Raw genomic sequence first — 20,323 nt, 5'->3', positions numbered from 1 at the left:
CCATAAGATGAAGCGGGAAAGAGCTACAGTCATCCTGATAGCCCCATTCTGCCCAAGACAGTTCTGGTTTACCAGTCTTCTCCGCATGTCAGCCCATCCCCTTCCCATTCTCACTTTTCCCGAGCTGCTAATGCAACACAGTGGCAAGATCAGACGTTCTGATCCTCATATGCTTTACCTCAGAGCATGGTATTTGGATGGACATTTTCTCTAGAATGAGAGTGCTCGTCAGAAGCACAAGACATCCTATTGAGCAGTAGGAAAGAGTCCACTAAGCGTTCAAGTGGAAACACTTTGTCTCCTGGGCCCAACAGGAAGGGCTTTCCCCAGAGAAATTGCAGATTCCCCTCTTTTGGATTACTACTTGTCCTTAAAGATGTCAGTGCTCATCCTAAACTCTTTCAAGGTCCACATAACAGCACTCTGCGCCTTCCTCCCTCCTGTGGAAGGCCACTCTGTATTTACGTATCGGTTGACTATTTGGTTTTGGAAAAGCCTCCTGAGTACTTTTCCACCCATACAACCTATTGCTCCCCAGTGGGATATTAACCTGTCGACACTAATGAAAAACTCCTTTGAGCTGCTGGCTTCATGCTTTGTGTCCCTTCTTTCCATGAAAGTCACCTTCCTTGTGGCTATCACTTCAGTGAGAAGGATAGGGGAACTTGGGGTCATGGGGGTAGGACACCCTTCCACCCCTCCCCCTTCACCACTTTCCATAAGGACAATCTCCTGGTGCCTGCATACTAAACTTCTACAAAGGTCATCTCTGTTTGGTCTCAAACAACCCATCCACCTACCTACTTTCTTCCCAAAGCCTCATGCCTTGGAAGAGGAGCAATGATTTCACTCCTTTGATGTCCGGTGGGCCTTGGCCTTCTACATGCAGAGGACAAGATCAATCAGAAAGTCCACTATTGCAATAAACCATCTAGGAGAGAGAGTTAAGGGTAAGCAATTTCCACACAGAGAATCTCCAAATGGATTTCCTGGTGCATTACACTATGCTATCAATTGTTGCGACTATCTCCATCCCTCGGGGTGAAGGCTCATTCCATGAGAGCCCAGGCATCTGCTACAACCACCCTCCACAATGTGCTGCTTAGGGACACATGTAGGGTAGCCACATAGTTTGGCATATGCCTTCACTACACATTACACCTTGGTGCAGAACTTCATAACGGATGTCTCATTTGGCACGTCTGTCCTCCACTCAACCATTCCATTCTCATCCTTGTACCCTCTTCCGAATTAGTACTGATAGTTAATCACCCTCAGTGGAATACAATAGGGACCATCACTTGAAGAGCAGGTTACTTACTTGTAACTGAAGGTTCTTCAAGGTGTGTGGGTCCCTATCTGTATTCCACTTCCTGTCGTCCTTCACCTCTGCTGCGGATCTTTCGGATTTGGGGTGGAGAAGGAACCGGACATGCGTATGGTCCGCCCTGCCCTTTATCACATCGGATGAAACCATGAGGCGAAACAAGGGCGCCTGTGTGGACCAATGGACACTACTACTTTCAAATCTCTGGCTCCAGATACATGGTGTGCATGCGTAAACCCTCAGTGGTATACAGATGGGGACCACACATCTCAAAGAACCTCCTGTTCATGAGAGCTGGCAGTTTCTCAGGGACAGTATTAAAGACACTACTGCAAACTATCCTGATGTGAAGGAAAGATAGAAAGAATAGTAGGAGGCCAATATGGCTTCATAAGAGGTCTTTAATGACCTGAAAATCAAAAAAGAGTCCTATAAAAAGGTGGAAATGTGGACACATTGCTAAGGAGGAGTACAAAAGAATCGCATGAGTATGTAGGGACAAAATCAGAAAGGTACAAAATGATCTACACCTTGCAAGGGACATAGAAGGCAATAAGATGAGGTTCTTTAAATACATTAGGAGCAAAAGAAAGATGAAGGAAAGTGTAGATCCTCAAGTTAGCAGGGAAGGAGAGCTAATATCTGATGAGATCAAGACGGTTGAGGTGTTTAATGCCTATTTTGCTTCAATCTTCAATAAAAAGATTAATGGTGACCTGATACTCAACACAATTAATATAAGCAACAAGAGGGAAGGGAACACAAGCCAAAATAGGGGAAAAAACAGCTTAAAGAATATTTAGGTCAGATAGATACCTTCAAGTTGGCAGGGCCTGATGAAATTCATTGTAGGGTACTTAAGGAATTAGCTATTATCTTTTGAGTTCTCATGGAGGACGGGTAAGGTCCCAGAAGATTGGAGAGAGGAGACATAATACCGATCTAAAAAGGGGAACAAAGCTGGCCCAGGGAATTATAGACCAGTCAGCATAATTTCAATACCTGAAAAGAGACTGGAACCAATTATTAGACAATCAGTTTGTAATCGGCCTGAGAATAACAGAATTATAGGTAAGGCTACCATTATGTCATGGAGGTCACGGAATCTGAGATTTCCATTGACCTCTGTGACATTTTCTGCTCCAACCCTGCAGTTCCCACCCCCTGCCCTGGTGGGGGGAACCCTGCAGCTGCCCAGCTATGGTGGGGGGCTGGTGGACCCTGCAGTTGCCCAGCTGCTATGTGGGGCGGCCAGGGGACCCTGTTGTTGCCCAGCCGAAGCGGGTGGCAGGGACTCCCCGTAGCTGCCCAGCCACAGCAGGCGGCAGGGGGACCCTGAAGCTCCCAGCTGCCCCCTGGGGTGAGGAGACCCCGCAGCAGTCGAGCCCCAGGGGCAGGGGAATCCTGGAGCTCCCACACATTGCAGCAGTGGGTGCTGAACCCGCCTCTACCCTTTTCATCAGGGATATTTTTAGTGAATGTCAGGACAGGTCATGGGCTTCTGTAAAAATATCAGTGACAAAAACGTAAGGAATAGCTAGCATGGATTTTTTTTAGGTTGATCTGGCATAATTTGTTCTTAATTTCCTTCTTTGACAGGGTTACTGGCCTATTAGATGTGGTAATATCTTGACGTGATATATCTTGATTTTAGTAAGGTTTTTGACACAGTCCCACATGATGTTCTCATAAGCAGACTAGGGAAATGTGGCCTATATTAAATTACTATGAAGTGAGTGCACAACTGGTTTAAAGACTCAATAAGTATTTATCAGTGGTTTCCTGTCAGAATGAGAGGGCATATCTAGTGGGGTCCCACTGGGGTCATTCCTGGGTCTGGTACTAGTAAGTGTTTTCATTAATGACTTGGGTAATGGAGTGGAGAGTGTATTTATAAAATGTGCAGCTGACACCAAGCTGGGAGAGGTTGTAAGCACTTTGGAGGACAAGATTAGAATTCAAAACAGTCTTGATGAATTGGTCTGAATTCAGCAAGATGAAATTCAATAATGACAACTACAAAATACTTCCCTTAGGAAGGAAAAAAAAAATGCACAGCAACAAAATGAGGAATAACTGGCTAGGTGTTAGTACTGCTGAAAAAGATCTGGGGGTCAACAATGATGCAGTTGCCAAAAAAGGCTGCTAATATTCTGGGGTATATTAACGGATGTACAGTAACTCCTCACTTAAAGTTGTCCCAGTTAATGTTGTTTCCTTGTTATGCTGCTGAACAGTTAGGGAACATGCTTGTTTAAAGTTGCGCAATGCTCCCTGTTCACGTTGTTTGGCAGCCACCTGCTTTGTCCACCTTTTGCAGGAAGATCAGCCCATTGGAACTAGCTGGAGGGGGCTTAGAACCAGCGTGGACTGGCAGCCCCCGCCATCAGCTCCCTGCTCCCCTAAGTTCCCTGTGCGGCAGCTGCCCAGCAGGCTATCAATTGCCAGCAGTTCAGCTGTCCCTCCCCCCCCTGCCATGTGCTGCTCCTGCCCTCTGCCTTGGAGCTGCTCCCAGGAGCTTGCTGTGCAGGGGGGGGGAAGAGAGGGGCTAATGTCAGGATGTCCCCCTCCCTCCCTGCTCCTGCCCCCCACTTACCCCATCTCTATAGAGCAGCGGGGGATATGACAGGGCTCAGGACGGAGGGAGTTTGCTGGCAGCAGCTGCTGTTTCAACTTGCTGGCTTACTTAAAAAGGCAATGTACTTAGAATGGTGGTCAGCGTACTTAAAGGGGCAATGCATCACACACGCGCGCGCACACACACACACATATGGTGTGTGTCTCTGTCTGCCATGCTGCCTTCTGTCCCTCCATTTTTGCTGCGTTGTAGAGTGTGAGGCTACATTAGCAACAATGTGTTAACCCTTGAGGGCTCAGCCAAGTGCTAGTTCATCATTTAGCAGTAAGGCATTCCGTGGGAAATATCTCACCCTCTTCAACCCTTTAACTCCACCACCTCAACCAATCAAGCCAGCTCTACATTTCTGTGATTATTTTGCAGGACTCCATTTTACAGATAGCATAGTCAGGTACAAGACACTCTTTCTGACAGGCACTACAGATAAGTGGCTGTGACTTGGGTCTGTCATATTAGGGATTCAGATTCTGTTCCTAGCTTGTGTGATGTCCCAGTGAGGCATGAAGCCTGGGTTGTGAATAGTACAGAATTATTAAATAAATTGGAAAAGTTAGTTTAGAATTGCTAATCTCTGGGTTCCCAGTGCAGTGCCGTGCAGTGTCCTATAATCCAAAGAATATTTTGATGGTGGGTAGCCGGAAGAGGAGGTTGAGGATCTATTTTGTACGTGTCCCATCTATCTAGATTGCAGAAGTGAGGGATTGTGGTGGTGCCTGCACAGTGCTAATTGAATCTTCAGGGTTTCTGGTCATCAGCCAAAAGTAAGATGTGCTGCGTGAAACCTTAATGGGGAGTTGTGATTTTTTTCAGCAGCCAGTAGCTCTGCCAAATCTGAATGGATTTTTATGAGGCCAGTGAAAAGGATGCTTTGTGACCCCAAGACTATCTCCCAGCCAAATACTAAAGTCTTGCAGCAAATCAAGAAGGCGTAAGATTTTAAAAAAGTCAAACTTTTTTGTAACAAAAAATACTGGGAATACAGGGATTGCTGTCATTCCCCTTACAATGTGCTCGTAGTAATTTTATACAAAATGTCAAGGGAGGCACGTTATACTGGATAAGTGTTGTTCTCAGCAGTGTGTCTGCAGTTAGCTGTTTGTTTATTACTTCTGTTTCAAACCTCTGTTTAGTAGTATTGAGCTGGTTTTAATTTAGAAATTGGCACAAAAACACTCAGTTCTCAGAGTTCATTGTTTGCTGTAGTGGCAAGCAGAAAAATAATTTTCAATTTACACATCAAATAAAAGAAATGCATGTGTACTATGCTATAAGTGCTTTTCACAAATGCAAGCTATATAAACATCACTAAATCCAGCAACTCATCCTTATCCATGCTGACAGAATTAACTAATCAGAAAACTAGTAATACAAAAGTACCTATTCCTCCCACAAGCCCCCACCCTCGCTGTGCTGCCCTTCCCAAAGAGCTGCAAAAATCGGTGCCTTTATTTACTCATGTTAATGTAGCATATTTTAGATTCTTCTAATTTGAACATTGTTTAAAAATTAATATGGAATAATATGATGTTACTTTGAAGACATTGGATTTTCTACATCATATTCCATAGTGTGATGACTGGGTAATTATGGTTTTGTATGGAGGCCTTAATTGTTAAAGTGTATTCTTGATATGCAGAACATTGGGAGTTTTTCATATGGGTAGAGTAATAATGTCGTATTAACCTTCATAAATCTGCAAATCAGTATCTTCTTGTGGGAATGAGGCATAATGGAACATAGAGTGCTTTAAGGAAGGGTGTTGAAGTTTACAATTAAGTCAGGGAAAGTGTTAACACATAACCCCAAGTACATGTGATATCTGTCCATCCTCAAACCCTGTTTTCAGATTGTTAAGGAGGAGTGTGTTGCCTTGAAATGACTTTTGAAAGATGAAACACCACTGTTACTGGAGATTCATAATGCCCTTGATGAGATGGTAGCACTAGGCATGTTGCCAATTTTTTTTTGTACATGGGGTGGGTTTAGTTGTATTGTTAGAACTAGATTATCCAGTCCCCTCTTGCAAATATATAGCTCAAACAGTAATTCAACAAGTGTGAATGTTGCTGCAAACATCATTTATATCATTTACTGCTCATCTGTGGATCCAAAGTACCTGTAATGATCCGAGGCTGTGGGTCCTCTCTTTCAGTGGGTCTAGACCCAGGGCTGTGGGGGCTCAGAGTCTTGGACAATCCCTCGTTGCTACTGAGCAGGTTAGAGGGAGCAGTACCTCATAAATCCTGGATGGTCAGGACCCACAGGAAATTCTGTCGGAAAGTCTAAGGTGCAGTTATCTGGTAGCACCTACTACTTGAGCCAGGAGGTGATTTGAGGTGGACTGTACAAGCAACTGTGCAGACTCTGTTGTGCCACATCAAACCCTGCCGTTGCTTGTGTCCTACGATTTCCAATCCCTATTCCCAGTTCCTGCTCCACTTCCGTTCTGGTCGTGTTCTAGATTCCTGTGCCACTCCTGTCGTTGTCCTAATTTCTTGCCTTGCTCCATGCTTGATCCTTGTCTCTTCTCTGACTCCTGCCTCTGCCTCTGGTCCTGATCATTGGCTAATTAGCCCTAGCTCTAACCCCAGCTCATCTTCTGGGTAGTGACTCTGACTTGTGTCCCAATTCTGACTCATAGAATCATAGAATATCAGGGTTGGAAGGGACCCCAGAAGGTCATCTAGTCCAACCCCCTGCTCAAAGCAGGACCAATTCCCAGTTAAATCATCCCAGCCAGGGCTTTGTCAAGCCTGACCTTAAAAACCTCTAAGGAAGGAGATTCTACCACCTCCCTAGGTAACGCATTCCAGTGTTTCACCACCCTCTTAGTGAAAAAGTTTTTCCTAATATCCAATCTAAACCTCCCCCACTGCAACTTGAGACCATTACTCCTCGTTCTGTCATCTGCTACCATTGAGAACAGTCTAGAGCCATCCTCTTTGGAACCCCCTTTCAGGTAGTTGAAAACAGCTATCAAATCCCCCCTCATTCTTCTCTTCTGCAGGCTAAACAATCCCAGCTCCCTCAGCCTCTCCTCATAACTCATGTGTTCCAGTCCCCTAATCATTTTTGTTGCCCTTCGCTGGACTCTCTCCAATTTATCCACATCCTTCTTGTAGTGTGGGGCCCAAAACTGGACACAGTACTCCAGATGAGGCCTCACCAATGTCGAATAGAGGGGAACGATCACGTCCCTCGATCTGCTCGCTGTGCCCCTACTTATACATCCCAAAATGCCATTGGCCTTCTTGGCAACAAGGGCACACTGCTGACTCATATCCAGCTTCTCGTCCACTGTCACCCCTAGGTCCTTTTCTGCAGAACTGCTGCCTAGCCATTCGGTCCCTAGTCTGTAGCTGTGCATTGGGTTCTTCCGTCCTAAGTGCAGGACCCTGCACTTATCCTTATTGAACCTCATCAGATTCCTTTTGGCCCAATCTTCCAATTGGTCTAGGTCCTTCTGTATCCTATCCCTCCCCTCCAGCGTATCTACCACTCCTCCCAGTTTAGTATCATCCGCAAATTTGCTGAGAGTGCAATCCACACCATCCTCCAGATCATTTATGAAGATATTGAATAAAACCGGCCCCAGGACCGACCCTTGAGGCACTACACTTGATACCGGCTGCCAACTAGACATGGAGCCATTGATCACTACCCGTTGAGCCCGACAATTTAGCCAGCTTTCTACCCACCTTATAGTGCATTCATCCAGCCCATACTTCCTTAACTTGCTGACAAGAATACTATGGGAGACCGTGTCAAAAGCTTTGCTAAAGTCAAGAAACAATACATCCACTGCTTTCCCTTCATCCACAGAACCAGTAATCTCATCATAAAAGGCGATTAGATTAGTCAGGCATGACCTTCCCTTGGTGAATCCATGCTGGCTGTTCCTGATCACTTTCCTCTCATGCAAGTGCTTCAGGATTGATTCTTTGAGGACCTGCTCCATGATTTTTCCAGGGACTGAGGTGAGGCTGACTGGCCTGTAGTTCCCAGGATCTTCCTTCTTCCCTTTTTTAAAGATTGGCACTACATTAGCCTTTTTCCAGTCATCCGGGACTTCCCCGGTTCGCCACGAGTTTTCAAAGATAATGGCCAGTGGCTCTGCAATCACAGCCGCCAATTCCTTCAGCACTCTCGGATGCAACTCGTCCGGCCCCATGGACTTGTGCACGTCCAGCTTTTCTAAATAGTCCCTAACCGCCTCTATCTCCACAGAGGGCTGGCCATCTCTTCCGCATTTTGTGATGCCCAGCGCAGCAGTCTGGGAGCTGACCTTGTTAGTGAAAACAGAGGCAAAAAAAGCATTGAGTACATTAGCTTTTTCCACATCCTCTGTCACTAGGTTGCCTCCCTCATTCAGTAAGGGGCCCACACATTCCTTGGCTTTCTTCTTGTTGCCAACATACCTGAAGAAACCCTTCTTGTTACTCTTGACATCTCTGGCTAGCTGCAGCTCCAGGTGCGATTTGGCCCTCCTGATTACATTCCTACATGCCCGAGCAATATTTTTATACTCTTCCCTGGTCATATGTCCAACCTTCCACTTCTTGTAAGCTTCTTTTTTATGTTTAAGATCCGCTAGGATTTCACCATTAAGCCAAGTTGGTCGCCTGCCATATTTACTATTCTTTCGACTCATCGGGATGGTTTGTCCCTGTAACCTCAACAGGGATTCCTTGAAATACAGTCAGCTCTCCTGGACTCCTTTCCCCTTCAAGTTAGTCCCCCAGGGGATCCTGGCCATCCGTTCCCTGAGGGAGTCGAAGTCTGCTTTCCTGAAGTCCAGGGTCCGTATCCTGCTGCTTACCTTTGTTCCCTGCGTCAGGATCCTGAACTCAACCAACTCATGGTCACTGCCTCCCAGATTCCCATCCACTTTTGCTTCCCCAACTAATTCTACCCGGTTTGTGAGCAGCAGGTCCAGAAAAGCACCCCCCCTAATTGGCTCCTCTAGCACTTGCGCCAGGAAATTGTCCCCTACGCTTTCCAAAAACTTCCTGGATTGTCTATGCACCGCTGTATTGCTCCCCCAGCAGATATCAGGAAAATTAAAGTCACCCATGAGAATCAGGGCATGCGATCTAGTAGCTTCCGTGAGCTGCCGGAAGAAAGCCTCATCCACCTCATCCCCCTGGTCCGGTGGTCTATAGCAGACTCCCACCACTACATCACTCTTGTTGCACACACTTCTAAACTTAATCCAGAGACACTCAGGTTTTTCTGCAGTTTCGTACCGGAGCTCTGAGCAGTCATACTGCTCCCTTACATACAGTGCTACTCCCCCACCTTTTCTGCCCTGCCTGTCCTTCCTGAACAGTTTATAACCATCCATGACAGTACTCCAGTCATATGAGTTATCCCACCAAGTCTCTGTTATTCCGATCACGTCATAGTTCCTTGACATCACCAGGACCTCCAGTTCTCCCTGCTTGTTTCCAAGGCTTTGTGCATTTGTATATAAGCACTTGAGATAACCTGTTGATCGCCCCTCATTGCCAGTATGAGGCAGGAGCCCTCCCCTCACAGACATTCCTGCCTGTGCTTCCTCCCGGTATCCCGCTTTCCCACTTACCTCAGGGCTTTGGTCTCCTTCCCCCGGTGAACCTAGTTTAAAGCCCTCCTCACTAGGTTAGCCAGCCTGCTGGCAAAGATGCTCTTCCCTCTCTTCGTAAGATGCTCTTCATAACTCTGGCTCCTGCGCTGACCACTAGGTAGGTATGACTCCCTGTCCCCCTGTTCCTTAACAGTATCTTTGCAGTCCTCCTTGCCATAGTGTAGAGACAATTTACTAAATCCAGTAATAGTTTATATAAATCCAGCTACTCACTAGATTAGCATGAATTTTATAGATGGGCTGCAGTGCTATGGTATGAGAGTTTGAGGAAAACATAAGATTTCAATTGTTCCAGCATTCACAGAAGGCTGATTGTCCAAAAAAAAGTTTTGAGGGAGTAAGGAGACTCCCATGCTAAATAGATACTGGCAATGGAACACTTTTCAGTGGATGAAGTATTTGGAAATGCGTTAGAGAATGCAGTTGCTGAACTTGTTGGAAAGAAGCATTATGATGTTCTAGCCCAGAGATTCAATGGAAGGAAATACTCATCCTTTCCCAGGAGAAATAGGTCCTGGATGCACCAGCACAGACCAATGAGGGTTGTGCTTCATTGCCCAAATAAGGGGAAGGAAGGAAGGAATACATGATCTCTAAGCTTTTCAGGACCAAAGCCTAGCCCTCTCCTGGCTCATTCTTTTCATTTTGTTTCCTGTCTTTTCTGTGTAAATGAACAGGAAACCCAGTTTTGTTGCTAGTTGCTGTTTACTTCCTTCTTTACCTCTTTGTTTGTTTTAAGAGAGCTTCTCAAGCTCGCTTGACTCTGAAAAGATGAAGCTAAAAAAAATGCACATACTATGTTTGCAAAGATTTTGCAGCCTTCTGCTCCTATACAATACAAAGACCTTAGACAAGCACACTGAGGCCTGGGCTACACTGGTTGTGTATAGCGTAAGTTTTTTCCAGACGCCTACCTTCAGCCCATGCCATAAGAAGCTGAAGAATTGCCAGATATCTAATTTCTTGCTTTTCCCTTACTTGTATTTGAGACCTTTTGGCAGTTCTTCTCTATATCCCTTCAACTGCTGCAGGCAAGCTCTTTGAAATCAAGTTAATTGGCTATCAGTTAACTTGGGTTAGCCAACCTGTTTGTACATTCTAATCTGGACACTCCTCAAATGTGTTGGCTAATTTAAGTTAATTGGCAATTGATTAACTTGATTTAGAAGAAGAAAAAAACCTCCATTGTAGATATACATTCAATTTTTCTGACAAAATATGTGACAGAGCGAGTGCTGGATGTGTAGAGATTGCAGAACCAGAAGTGTCCTTGGCTTCCAAGATGCTGTCTCTAGAAGAATGGGAGTGTAATTAATCAGATGGTTGATATCCTTAAAATTAAATAGATGGTAGAGTGAATTGAGATCACTGGTGCCTCTGTTTTTAATGGAAGATCCAGAAGAGAGAAATCCTTGCCTTTCTAGTATTGGAGTGGACTGTTGCTACACCATAGCAGATTATATGGTGCCTTGCTCATCAAGTGCACAAATAGGGATACTCAGTGGGAGGGTGGAGGTTGTTGACCCCTCTCTCTTGGGAGGCTTTTGTACTAAATCTTCACTGATCCTTATCAAAACACACATTACCCCGAAAGACGTTATGAAATAGATCTTATCAAAGGAGCTTTATATAGGAATTGCAAATTCTAAAGTCCTGTTGTGTAAACCATAGCTCCTGAATAATTCTCGGGGTTAAGATTAGCTCCGATCCATAATCGACAGCTATGCACTGTCTTCATCTGCTGCCAGAATAAGGAGTATCCTGGTGGTAAGAAGTGTCAGACATATCTTTGTAGAAAAGAAATGAGCAGGTAATTCCTCATTTTCCTTCAGTGCAGAAGAAAACATCTACACTGATCGCTACGATGCATACACTGATCACTACTACATACTTGTCCCTGAAAAAACTGAAAGGCTTGGAGTCTGCCCATAATAAATTTCAAATATTATCCAACAGTATGCTTTCTGTAATAATAAACAATCTTGTATTTATATTGAGACCATGATAGTGTTAATATTGTCTGTTTTATTTTTCTGTTTTAATAATAGTGTACGTAATCACATTCACAGCACACATTGTTTTTTAATTTAAACATCACTTTGAAACAAGTTACATTCTTAAAGCAATATTTGTGTTTTAATTTAGTAAATGTCTCTAAAATAACCTTAACTACCTAAAAAAAGAACAGGAGTACTTGTGGCACCTTAGAGACTAACAAATTTATTAGAGCATAAGCTTTTGAGGGCTACAACCCACTTCATCGGATGCATAGAATGGAACATATAGTAAGAAGATATATATATACACACACACACACACACACACACACATACAGAGAAGGTGGAAGTTGCCATACAAACTGTAAGAGACTAATTAAGATGAGCTATTTATTATCAGCAGGAGAAAAAAACTTTTGTAGTGATAATCTGCCTCTTACAGTTTGTATGGCAACTTCCACCTTCTCTGTATGTGTGTGTGTGTGTGTGTGTGTATATATCTTCTTACTATATGTTCCATTCTATGCATCCGATGAAGTGGGTTGTAGCCCTCGAAAGCTTATGCTCTAATAAATTTTAGTCTCTAAGGTGCCACAAGTACTCCTGTTCTTTTTGTGGATACAGACTAACATGGCTGCTACTCTGAAACTTGACTACCTAATAAATACTGTAAATGCACCTGAATTTGTAATTTGTATTTTGCTTAAAAAAAAAAAGTTTATATTTTATATGTTTTGCTTCTTTCTTTGTATCCAGTTTTTGATGAGTAAGAATCTACTTTCCATGTTTGAGTGAACACCCAAAAAAGTGGAATTGTCATATCCTTAATAATGTAATATTTTGAATAAGCAACGTTCCATCTGAAGGTTGACCTTAGAAACTCATATTGAAACTTTAACTCAGCTTCCATTATATATCTAAAATATCAAGTGTGAATGTAAAAATATACATAAATGTTTTTTTATACCCCCTTGTTGCATCTTGTTTTAATACAGAGGGCAAAGGCCTCTGACCACTACTGTAATACAGATAATAACAAGTAAGTCTAACTAGAGTTTGAGTTAAATCTTCGTAAATATGCCTCTGTCAACAGGTGAAATAAAACTTGTGTTTCAAAGGAACTTTAATTTAATTTTGTACTAGTCTCTTAATTTTTTAATAAACCTTACAAAAAAATTCATTAGTCCTAGCATGCACATTTGTTTTTTATACCCCTGGAACCAGTGTTGATTCTGCTGTTTTCAATCAATCCTCTCCTTTTTGTAGAATGTATTTCTTTACATATGACAATAGGTGAGGTGATTACCAAGTGTTGATTACACTTTTATCATGTGAACAGGGTGTCCAATAATGTTGCAAAAATTTGATTTATTTTGGCAACAGCTACAGGGTATTTTTGGGGATTTATGGAGATGCAATGGAAATGTTGCATATCAATAGCTTTGCTGATTTTAAACATGATTTAAAGTGTAATTTCTGAAGGGGAAGAACTATATAAAAGTGAACTGAAAGCAAAACTTTTTTCAAGTTCAGAATGTTAGTTTTTCATCTCTAGTGTCATTAATACTATAATTCGTCATTGTGGAAACTTCTATAATACAGAAATGATGTTTGAGAAAAATGTACTTGTATATTACTATATATAATTAAAATTTATAGTAATTACTAACTTGGCCTGGTCTCTATCAAGCACTACTACTTCTCTGACCTCTCCGTTGCTGAGTTTTCTATCTCAGATTTCCATCTGCAACAGTACACACCTGCTGCCCCCATCACCTTGCGTTGCCATTCAATTTTTCTGTGACTTCAGTCCATCAGTATCTTTTGTTCTTGGTCTCCTCCTCTCTGTCCTCTGTTCCTTTTCTGTCATTGACTGAGGCCTTGTATATGCTCAAAAGATTTGCCAGTATAGTTATACTTGGAAACCCTCCTGGTGTAGATGCAATTATGACTGCTTGTACACTAGGAGGTTTTGATAGCATATCTATGTTGGCAAAAAATCATACTCCATCTAACATAATTATGGTGGCAAAACTTTTAGTGTAGCTAAGATCTTAGTTGTTGCTTTCCTCCACTCCCATGTCCCCACCACACTTAACTCCTTTGCTGCTTTCTCTTGTTACAAGGTCAGCCCTGTTGGCAGCCAGCTTACTCCCAACATCTACTTTTTTCTGTTCTTGAACTCATTTTGCTGATCATCTCTGGCAAAAGTTCTGAGGCCATGCTAACTTCCTCCCCTACAAATTCACTGTTTTTGTTGTTTTCTGTTAGCTGCTTAGCTAAATAGCAATACTTCTTTGCCCTCATTAACTCCTTAACTGTCAACGCAAGTCACCTTTCCCCATCACCTTTGATTCTCTTTTCAAACACAAGCCTCCTTCCTGCTCTTTTTTGTCTTTGCAGGATTTTGCAGATTACTTCATAGGAAAAAATTTAATATCTGGCATGGCCTCCCTATTCCTTGCTCTGCACTTTTCCTATTCTCTTTCACACCTGTAGTCAACACTGAGACTATCCTCAAGCTGTTGTCCAAATTCTTTTCTCTTCATCTTCAAATGCTTTGAATGTGCGGTCTGCAACTGCTTTCCTCCACTTCCATCTTTGACCCACCCCAATCCCAGCTTTCACCCTTGGCTTCCCACTGAAACTGCTCTCACCAAAGTCTAAAGACTCCTTTTTGGTCAATCTCCATGCTGGATTCTATCCTTATTCTCCACAACCTCTCTCTAGTTTTTGTCAGCCACTCCCTACTTCCTGAAATAATTTCCTGCACTGGTTTTGTGGCTTCATCCTGTCGCCTTTATTGCTCTTTTAGTGTCTTTAGTGGGTCGTCATTCTCTTCTATCCTCGCTTTCTTTTCCTCTTGTTTATCTTTAGGCTCTATATCTAAGTGATTTTTTTTTTTAAATGTGGACCTGACTTTGACTTCCATTTTACGGCAATGACTCATAATTCTGGCTCTCTACTGTCATACTATATGTTCCTCACTTCAATCCAGCATCACAGACTGTCTTACATCCATTTGTGGATATGCAGTTGTCATCTTAAATGCAACATGGCGAAAACAGTCTCTTGTTCTCTTCTTCCCCTGCTTTCTCTGTCATTGTGAGCAGCACCATTGTCCTTAATTCAGCCTTCTCTGAAAGCCACATATTTTAGACAGTGCATGCATCTTGCCTCTTCTTCCTATACAGTATTTCTAAAATCTGTCCTTTCTTTGCCAGCACAGCATAAACTCTTGTTCATGTGTTCATTGTTTCATGTATTGACTACTGCCATCTCCTCCTCCTTTCTGGGTTGGACTACTGCAGCCTTACTCTTCTCAATTTGATTAAAAATACTGTTGTTACCATCAACACTCTTACCATATCAGCATCTTATTTAGTTTCTGTGTTACCTTCCCTTTCCCCTTTATATCGAGGTTATGGCCCCATATCCATTATTTTTGCCTTAATCACTTTTACCCTTTCTTCTAGACCATCTCCTCTCCATAGAAAAAGACACCCCAAAACACATTTTCAGTTACTACTCTATTCTCCTTCATATCCCTTCTTAAGTAGGGTTGCCAGGTGTCGGGTGTCCAACCGGAACGCCAGGTTGAAAAGGGACCCTGGCGGCTCCGGTCAGCACTACCGACCAGGCTGTGAAAAGTCCGGTCAATGGCGCAGTAGGGCTAAGGCAGGCTCCCTACCTGCTCTGGCTGACTGCGGCTCCCAGAAGCAGCCAGTGGAGAGGCCAGGGGGCTCTGTGCGCAGCCCGCGGGTGCGGCCCCTGCAGCTCCCATTGGCTGGTTGCGGAGCTGGTGCTCAGGGCGGGGACAATGTGCAGAGCCCCCTGGCCCCTCCGCCTAGGAGCCAGACATGTGGGCTGCTTCTTGGACTCGCGGAAGGGAACCTGCCTTAGCCCCACTGCACTGTGGACCAGGAGCCGCCTGAGGTAAGGGCCGCCTGGCTGGAGCCCGCACCCTGAACCTCCTCCTGTACCCCAGCCCAAGGTCGGAACCCCCTCATACACCCAAACTGCCTCCTGGAGCCTGCACCCCCTCCTGCATCCCAACCCCTCATCCCTGGCTGCACTCTGAACCCCTTGGCCCAAACCCGGAGCCGCCTCCTGCACCCTCGACCCGTCATCTCCAGCCCCACCCCAAAGCCTGCATCCCAACCCCCAGCCCAGAGCTTCTTCCCATACCGTGAACCCCTCATTTCTGGCCCTCACCCCTAGCCGGAGCCCTCGCTTCTTCCTGCGCCCCAATCCCATGCCCTAGCCTGGTGAAAGTGGGAGAGAGTGAGTGGAAGGGCAGAGCCTCTGAGAAGGGGGATGGCAGGGGTGGGGCCAGGATGTTCAGTTTTGTGCTGTTAGAAAGTTGGCAACCCTGTTCTTAAGACTCATCTTTGACATGAGGCTTACAAAATTCTGCCTGGTTAGGCAGGTGATGAGGTGTGACTTTGCTTTTTCCATTTCTTATTCACTTGCTCTTACTAATTCCTTTGTAACTGCCATTCCTTGCTTTACATATACCCCTAATTAAAAGTTTAAAACCTATAATCAGCAAGCCCTGTAACTAACAAAGCTGTTCCAGTTCTTCAGTTTTCATTTTCATTGCATGTTTCATCCCTATTCCATACCCTTTCCCCGTTTGTGATTTTTTAGGGCTTGTCTTTACTACGGGCTAACTTGGCACTGCTGCAGTTGATGCAGTGGCATTGATTTAGCGGGTCTGGTGAAGATGGAATAAGTCAATGGGAGAGTACTTTCCCGTCGACCTCAGTATTTCACCTCAACAAGAGGTGGAAACTATGTCAACGGGAGAGCGTCTCCCTCTGACATAGCGCGATGTAGACACATGGTAAGTCGATGTAAACTACGTCGAGGTAAGTTACGTAACTTACATCAACTTACCCTGCAGTGTAGGTAAGGCCTTGGATTGTAAATTCTTTAGGACAGGGATTGTGTCCATTTGTACAGTACCTAGCACAGTGGGGACCGTAACGGAGACTTCAGTAAATGTTTTGGGAAATGCAGTGAACCAGCTCAACATGATGACAACCTGGTTGTTGTGAAACAATGAAGGGTTTTACTATGTTTTGCTCCTAAAAATGTTTTATTCGCTCTAAAAGCTTGTTTGTTCCTTGTTTTGTTAGAACAATGGGGAAGCTGCCCGTTGACGTGTTTAGCCACAGTGGCAGTAATTTTACCATTGTCAATTGAGAAATGAAACACAGGAATTAAAGTACAAAATCAGAAAGAAATAATATAAAACCTGAATATAAATTACATTTAAAGCAAAATAACTTAATGATTTTTTTTTTCCTTCATCAGGCTGAACTCACAGGCATCAAATGGCGTAGGTACAATTTTGAAGGTCATGGGGATTGTGGCCCCATCATTTCAGCCCCAGCCCAGGATGATCCAATTCTGCTCAGCTTCATCCGCTGCCTGCAGGCCAATTTGCTGTGTGTGTGGCGTCGTGATGTCAAACCGGATTGTAAAGAGTTATGGATATTCTGGTGGGGAGATGAACCAAACCTAGTAGATGTGATACATCGTGAACTACATAGTAAGTTGTTTTATTCCTTGTAAATCTCTAACTCTACAGTGGAAGGTTTTAAAGTAACTTTTGCATTTGACTTAGTTACAGTTTATGTATTCTGAATTCTGAAAAGGCATGTAAATTCAACATTGCAGGTGGTACTCATTTGCAAATGAACCATAAGACAAGAATTGAAATGGACTTGGGATACTTGTAGTTTGGCTTGTGAATGGTTATGTTTTAGTGCAAACTCAAATGTGCTTGTAAAGTTAATGTAAGTACAGGTTTAAATAATTTAAAATATAGTATAAGGTAATTAGAAATTAGCTGATAGAACAAAGACACCTGCCCTGTAGAGTCAACTCAAGCCCATGGCATCTCATTTAAATCAGTGGGGTTCTTCATGGTTGCCTAGTCTGCCATGTTGATATCATTACACATTTAGAGCCTAAACGGAGAAAAGATGCAACAGGTGAGTATGACAGACAAAAGGAAGGAAAGAGATAGGGAGGAGAGAAGGGTAACAAAGATCCCACCTCTATTATTTAGGTATTGGACGCCTTGATGATTCTTGGTGGTTCCCAGTGTTTTGTTTAGTTTTTAAAGAATAAAATTGGCTATTCCTGCCTGATGCACATACATGGATCAGAAAAACCCATTGTGATATTTAAATCCCAAGTCTAAATTGCAGGGCTATCAAGTAGAAAAAAATATCATATGGTCTTTTTAGTTTAAGTTGAAGCTTTAACTTACATCCTTTTAATTATACACCACAACCAAATATGCTTTCCCAGCTCCTTGTCCTCAAAGAATGCAAACCTGATTTCTTAAGAAATATAGTTGAGATTTTTATAGTTGACTACTCCCATTAATTTCAATGGAATTTATATGGTTAAATCTCTAGTCAGCTTTGAAAATCTCAGTGTAAGGTTTTTGCATTCCTTTACTATTAGGGGACACTTTTTAGCTGTTCCTTAATTTTCTCCTTAATTTTTTCTACATTGTGTTTTTTCTCCTATTTAACTATTATCCATTTTTCCTATCAGAGATGGACTTTTACTCTTTATATACCTAATTTCCCTAGTTCCATCAACTGTTTAAAAAAAATTGTTCACATTTTCAGGGTGCTCAGTTGACTAATTCTGTAAACCTTGTTTGAAGGATTTTCAGACCATTTTGGAATCAAAAACGTACAGTAAGGAGGAACTTGCCTCTTGCCATAAGTTCCTCTGTCTGTAGTCTTTGCCACCAAAACAACTATAAGGCAGTAAACCTTGCAGACTAGTGCAAATGTACACTTTGCTGTGTTTGTCCACTGTGCATAGTTGTCCTGTCCCCCCGCATGTAATTTTTGGGGCGTGGCCTATTGTATTGCTGTACTACTTTTATCCTGTTTTGTAACATACTAACATTGTCATACTCACGTCTTTACAGAATTCATGTTTTCATGAATACCAGATTGTTTACTTGGCAATGTAACCCGTGAAATCTCAAAACTGAGGTGCCTTCTGTGTGTCTCTAGCTCTAGGCCTATTTCATGCAGGTAGCAATGCAGTCATGTATAATTAAAGAGATGGCTCAGAAGTGCTGCATCAAGCTATTCCACTAATGTTAATTTTTTATGAGGCACCTGTTCGGAGTGAAGGCACGCGTGACATTCCTACTTACCCAGCTAAGCTTTAATAATATATACTTATTCCCTTTATGAAATGTCATTTATTTAATATTTCAAATGCAGTGTGGGACTTAAGTGAGTTAAGTGATCTTTTTATTAGAAGGAAATTGCAGCTTGCATTTTCCATTTTTATTGTAAAAGGGTATAGCTGATTTACACATCATGTTATAAGTAACAACATTATAGTAGTTACTGCTTCCAGAGATAACAGTACCTTGAGACATGTAATTTCTGATGAGCTTGTTTGATATGGTTTGGAATAGCATATAGCAAAAAGAAAATATTATCACTTTGTTGTGGATTTAAATTTGGCACAGGATCAAGGGAATTGTGTTGTCCAGCATTTTATGAAGCGACCAAGAATAAAAATTTTTAAGCGTGATCTAGTCTGTGAATTCTGTACAGTGGCACCTTTCCAGCAGCAGTGTCATACTGACTAAGATTGTATGTATGTAGTCATTTTCACACTGCCAGCATTACTAGGAAAGTGCAGTTGTACTGGAGTACAGCCACTATCACTTTGGGTGATCGTTCTTCTTTACTGCTAAAGATGCCTCAAACAAAAGGGAAAGAAAGGAAGCCTCTGAAACAAAATCATTGTAGGGAGAGATGTGTGGAAAGAGAAGGATGTTGAGGTTAGTGAAGGGGAAAGTAGGAGCAGTTCATGCATTTTCAGTGGAGGAACTACATGGAGACTGAATATGGAAGAGAAGAGAGACCCTGAGAAGAGGGGACAGAAGTACTTCCACTGATTGGATGGGTAGTTGCAAGAAACTGAGAAGTTACACCCACTGCCACATTTAAAAAAAAAAAAAAAATTATACCAGTCCCTCGCTAGAACACGGGATTTGGGATCCATGCGCTGTACCGTGTTAAAATGAATTCCAATTAAAGTAATTACATTTGGGATTCATGGCCATGACCGCATTATATGCAAATTCGTGTTATATAGACGCGTGTTCTAGCGAGGGTCTGGTGTATTTATTTATTTGGAATCTTCATCTCCATTTGTAAGAGTATGAAATCACTGCTGTTGGGATTTTGTGGTTCCCAATAGCTTTAATGTGCTTTTCATACATCACAAGCAAGTTTATTACATTCTGCTACTAATTGTCCTTAATTATACTTATGCTGCTTTAATTGTTCAAAAAATACAATATATTGCTATTGTAGTGTGCCATTTAACTACAGTGATTGCATGGTGACTGTTCATCACCTGTCTGGAATTGCAACATCCATTACAGAAAGGAGTCATTTCTGGGGTGGAATACCTGCAATTGTTTAAGAACACACACTAGAACTACAAAATAATTTAAGACAAAAGTAAAGAATCTTATCAACACTGCAGGAGAATTTGCATAGAATGCAATTTCCCAAATTAAAATTGAGACAAGACACTGAGATTAGCATACTGCTGACGAAAGTTCCACTGGATCTTTATTACTAAGTGATCAGCTTTGTACATATCACCTAAAAGATAGCAACTCTGGAAGCACATAGACCCTTAACAGCAAGGTAGGCCACTGGTTC

At 42.7% G+C, this 20,323-nt stretch overlaps 1 protein-coding gene across 2 annotated transcripts in view; it reads left to right on the top strand.

Moving 5' to 3' along the window:
* Positions 1 to 20,323, top strand: part of MED13L (mediator complex subunit 13L) — a 462,169-nt gene that overhangs the window by 39,534 nt on the left and 402,312 nt on the right. For both annotated transcript variants that reach the window (XM_084649484.1, XM_084649483.1), the window contains exon 2: positions 16,908 to 17,145. In XM_084649484.1, the coding sequence (XP_084505610.1) occupies positions 16,908 to 17,145 (238 nt within the window). The remainder of the gene's footprint in view (positions 1 to 16,907; positions 17,146 to 20,323) is intronic.

The sequence above is a fragment of the Lepidochelys olivacea genome (genome assembly GCF_965140295.1).
Source record: "Lepidochelys olivacea isolate rLepOli2 genome assembly, chromosome: 15".
In the NCBI taxonomy this organism is placed as follows: domain Eukaryota; kingdom Metazoa; phylum Chordata; order Testudines; family Cheloniidae; genus Lepidochelys; species Lepidochelys olivacea.
The sequence above is the reverse complement of the archived record's forward strand: the minus strand, read 5'-3'. Positions and strand labels throughout refer to the sequence as shown.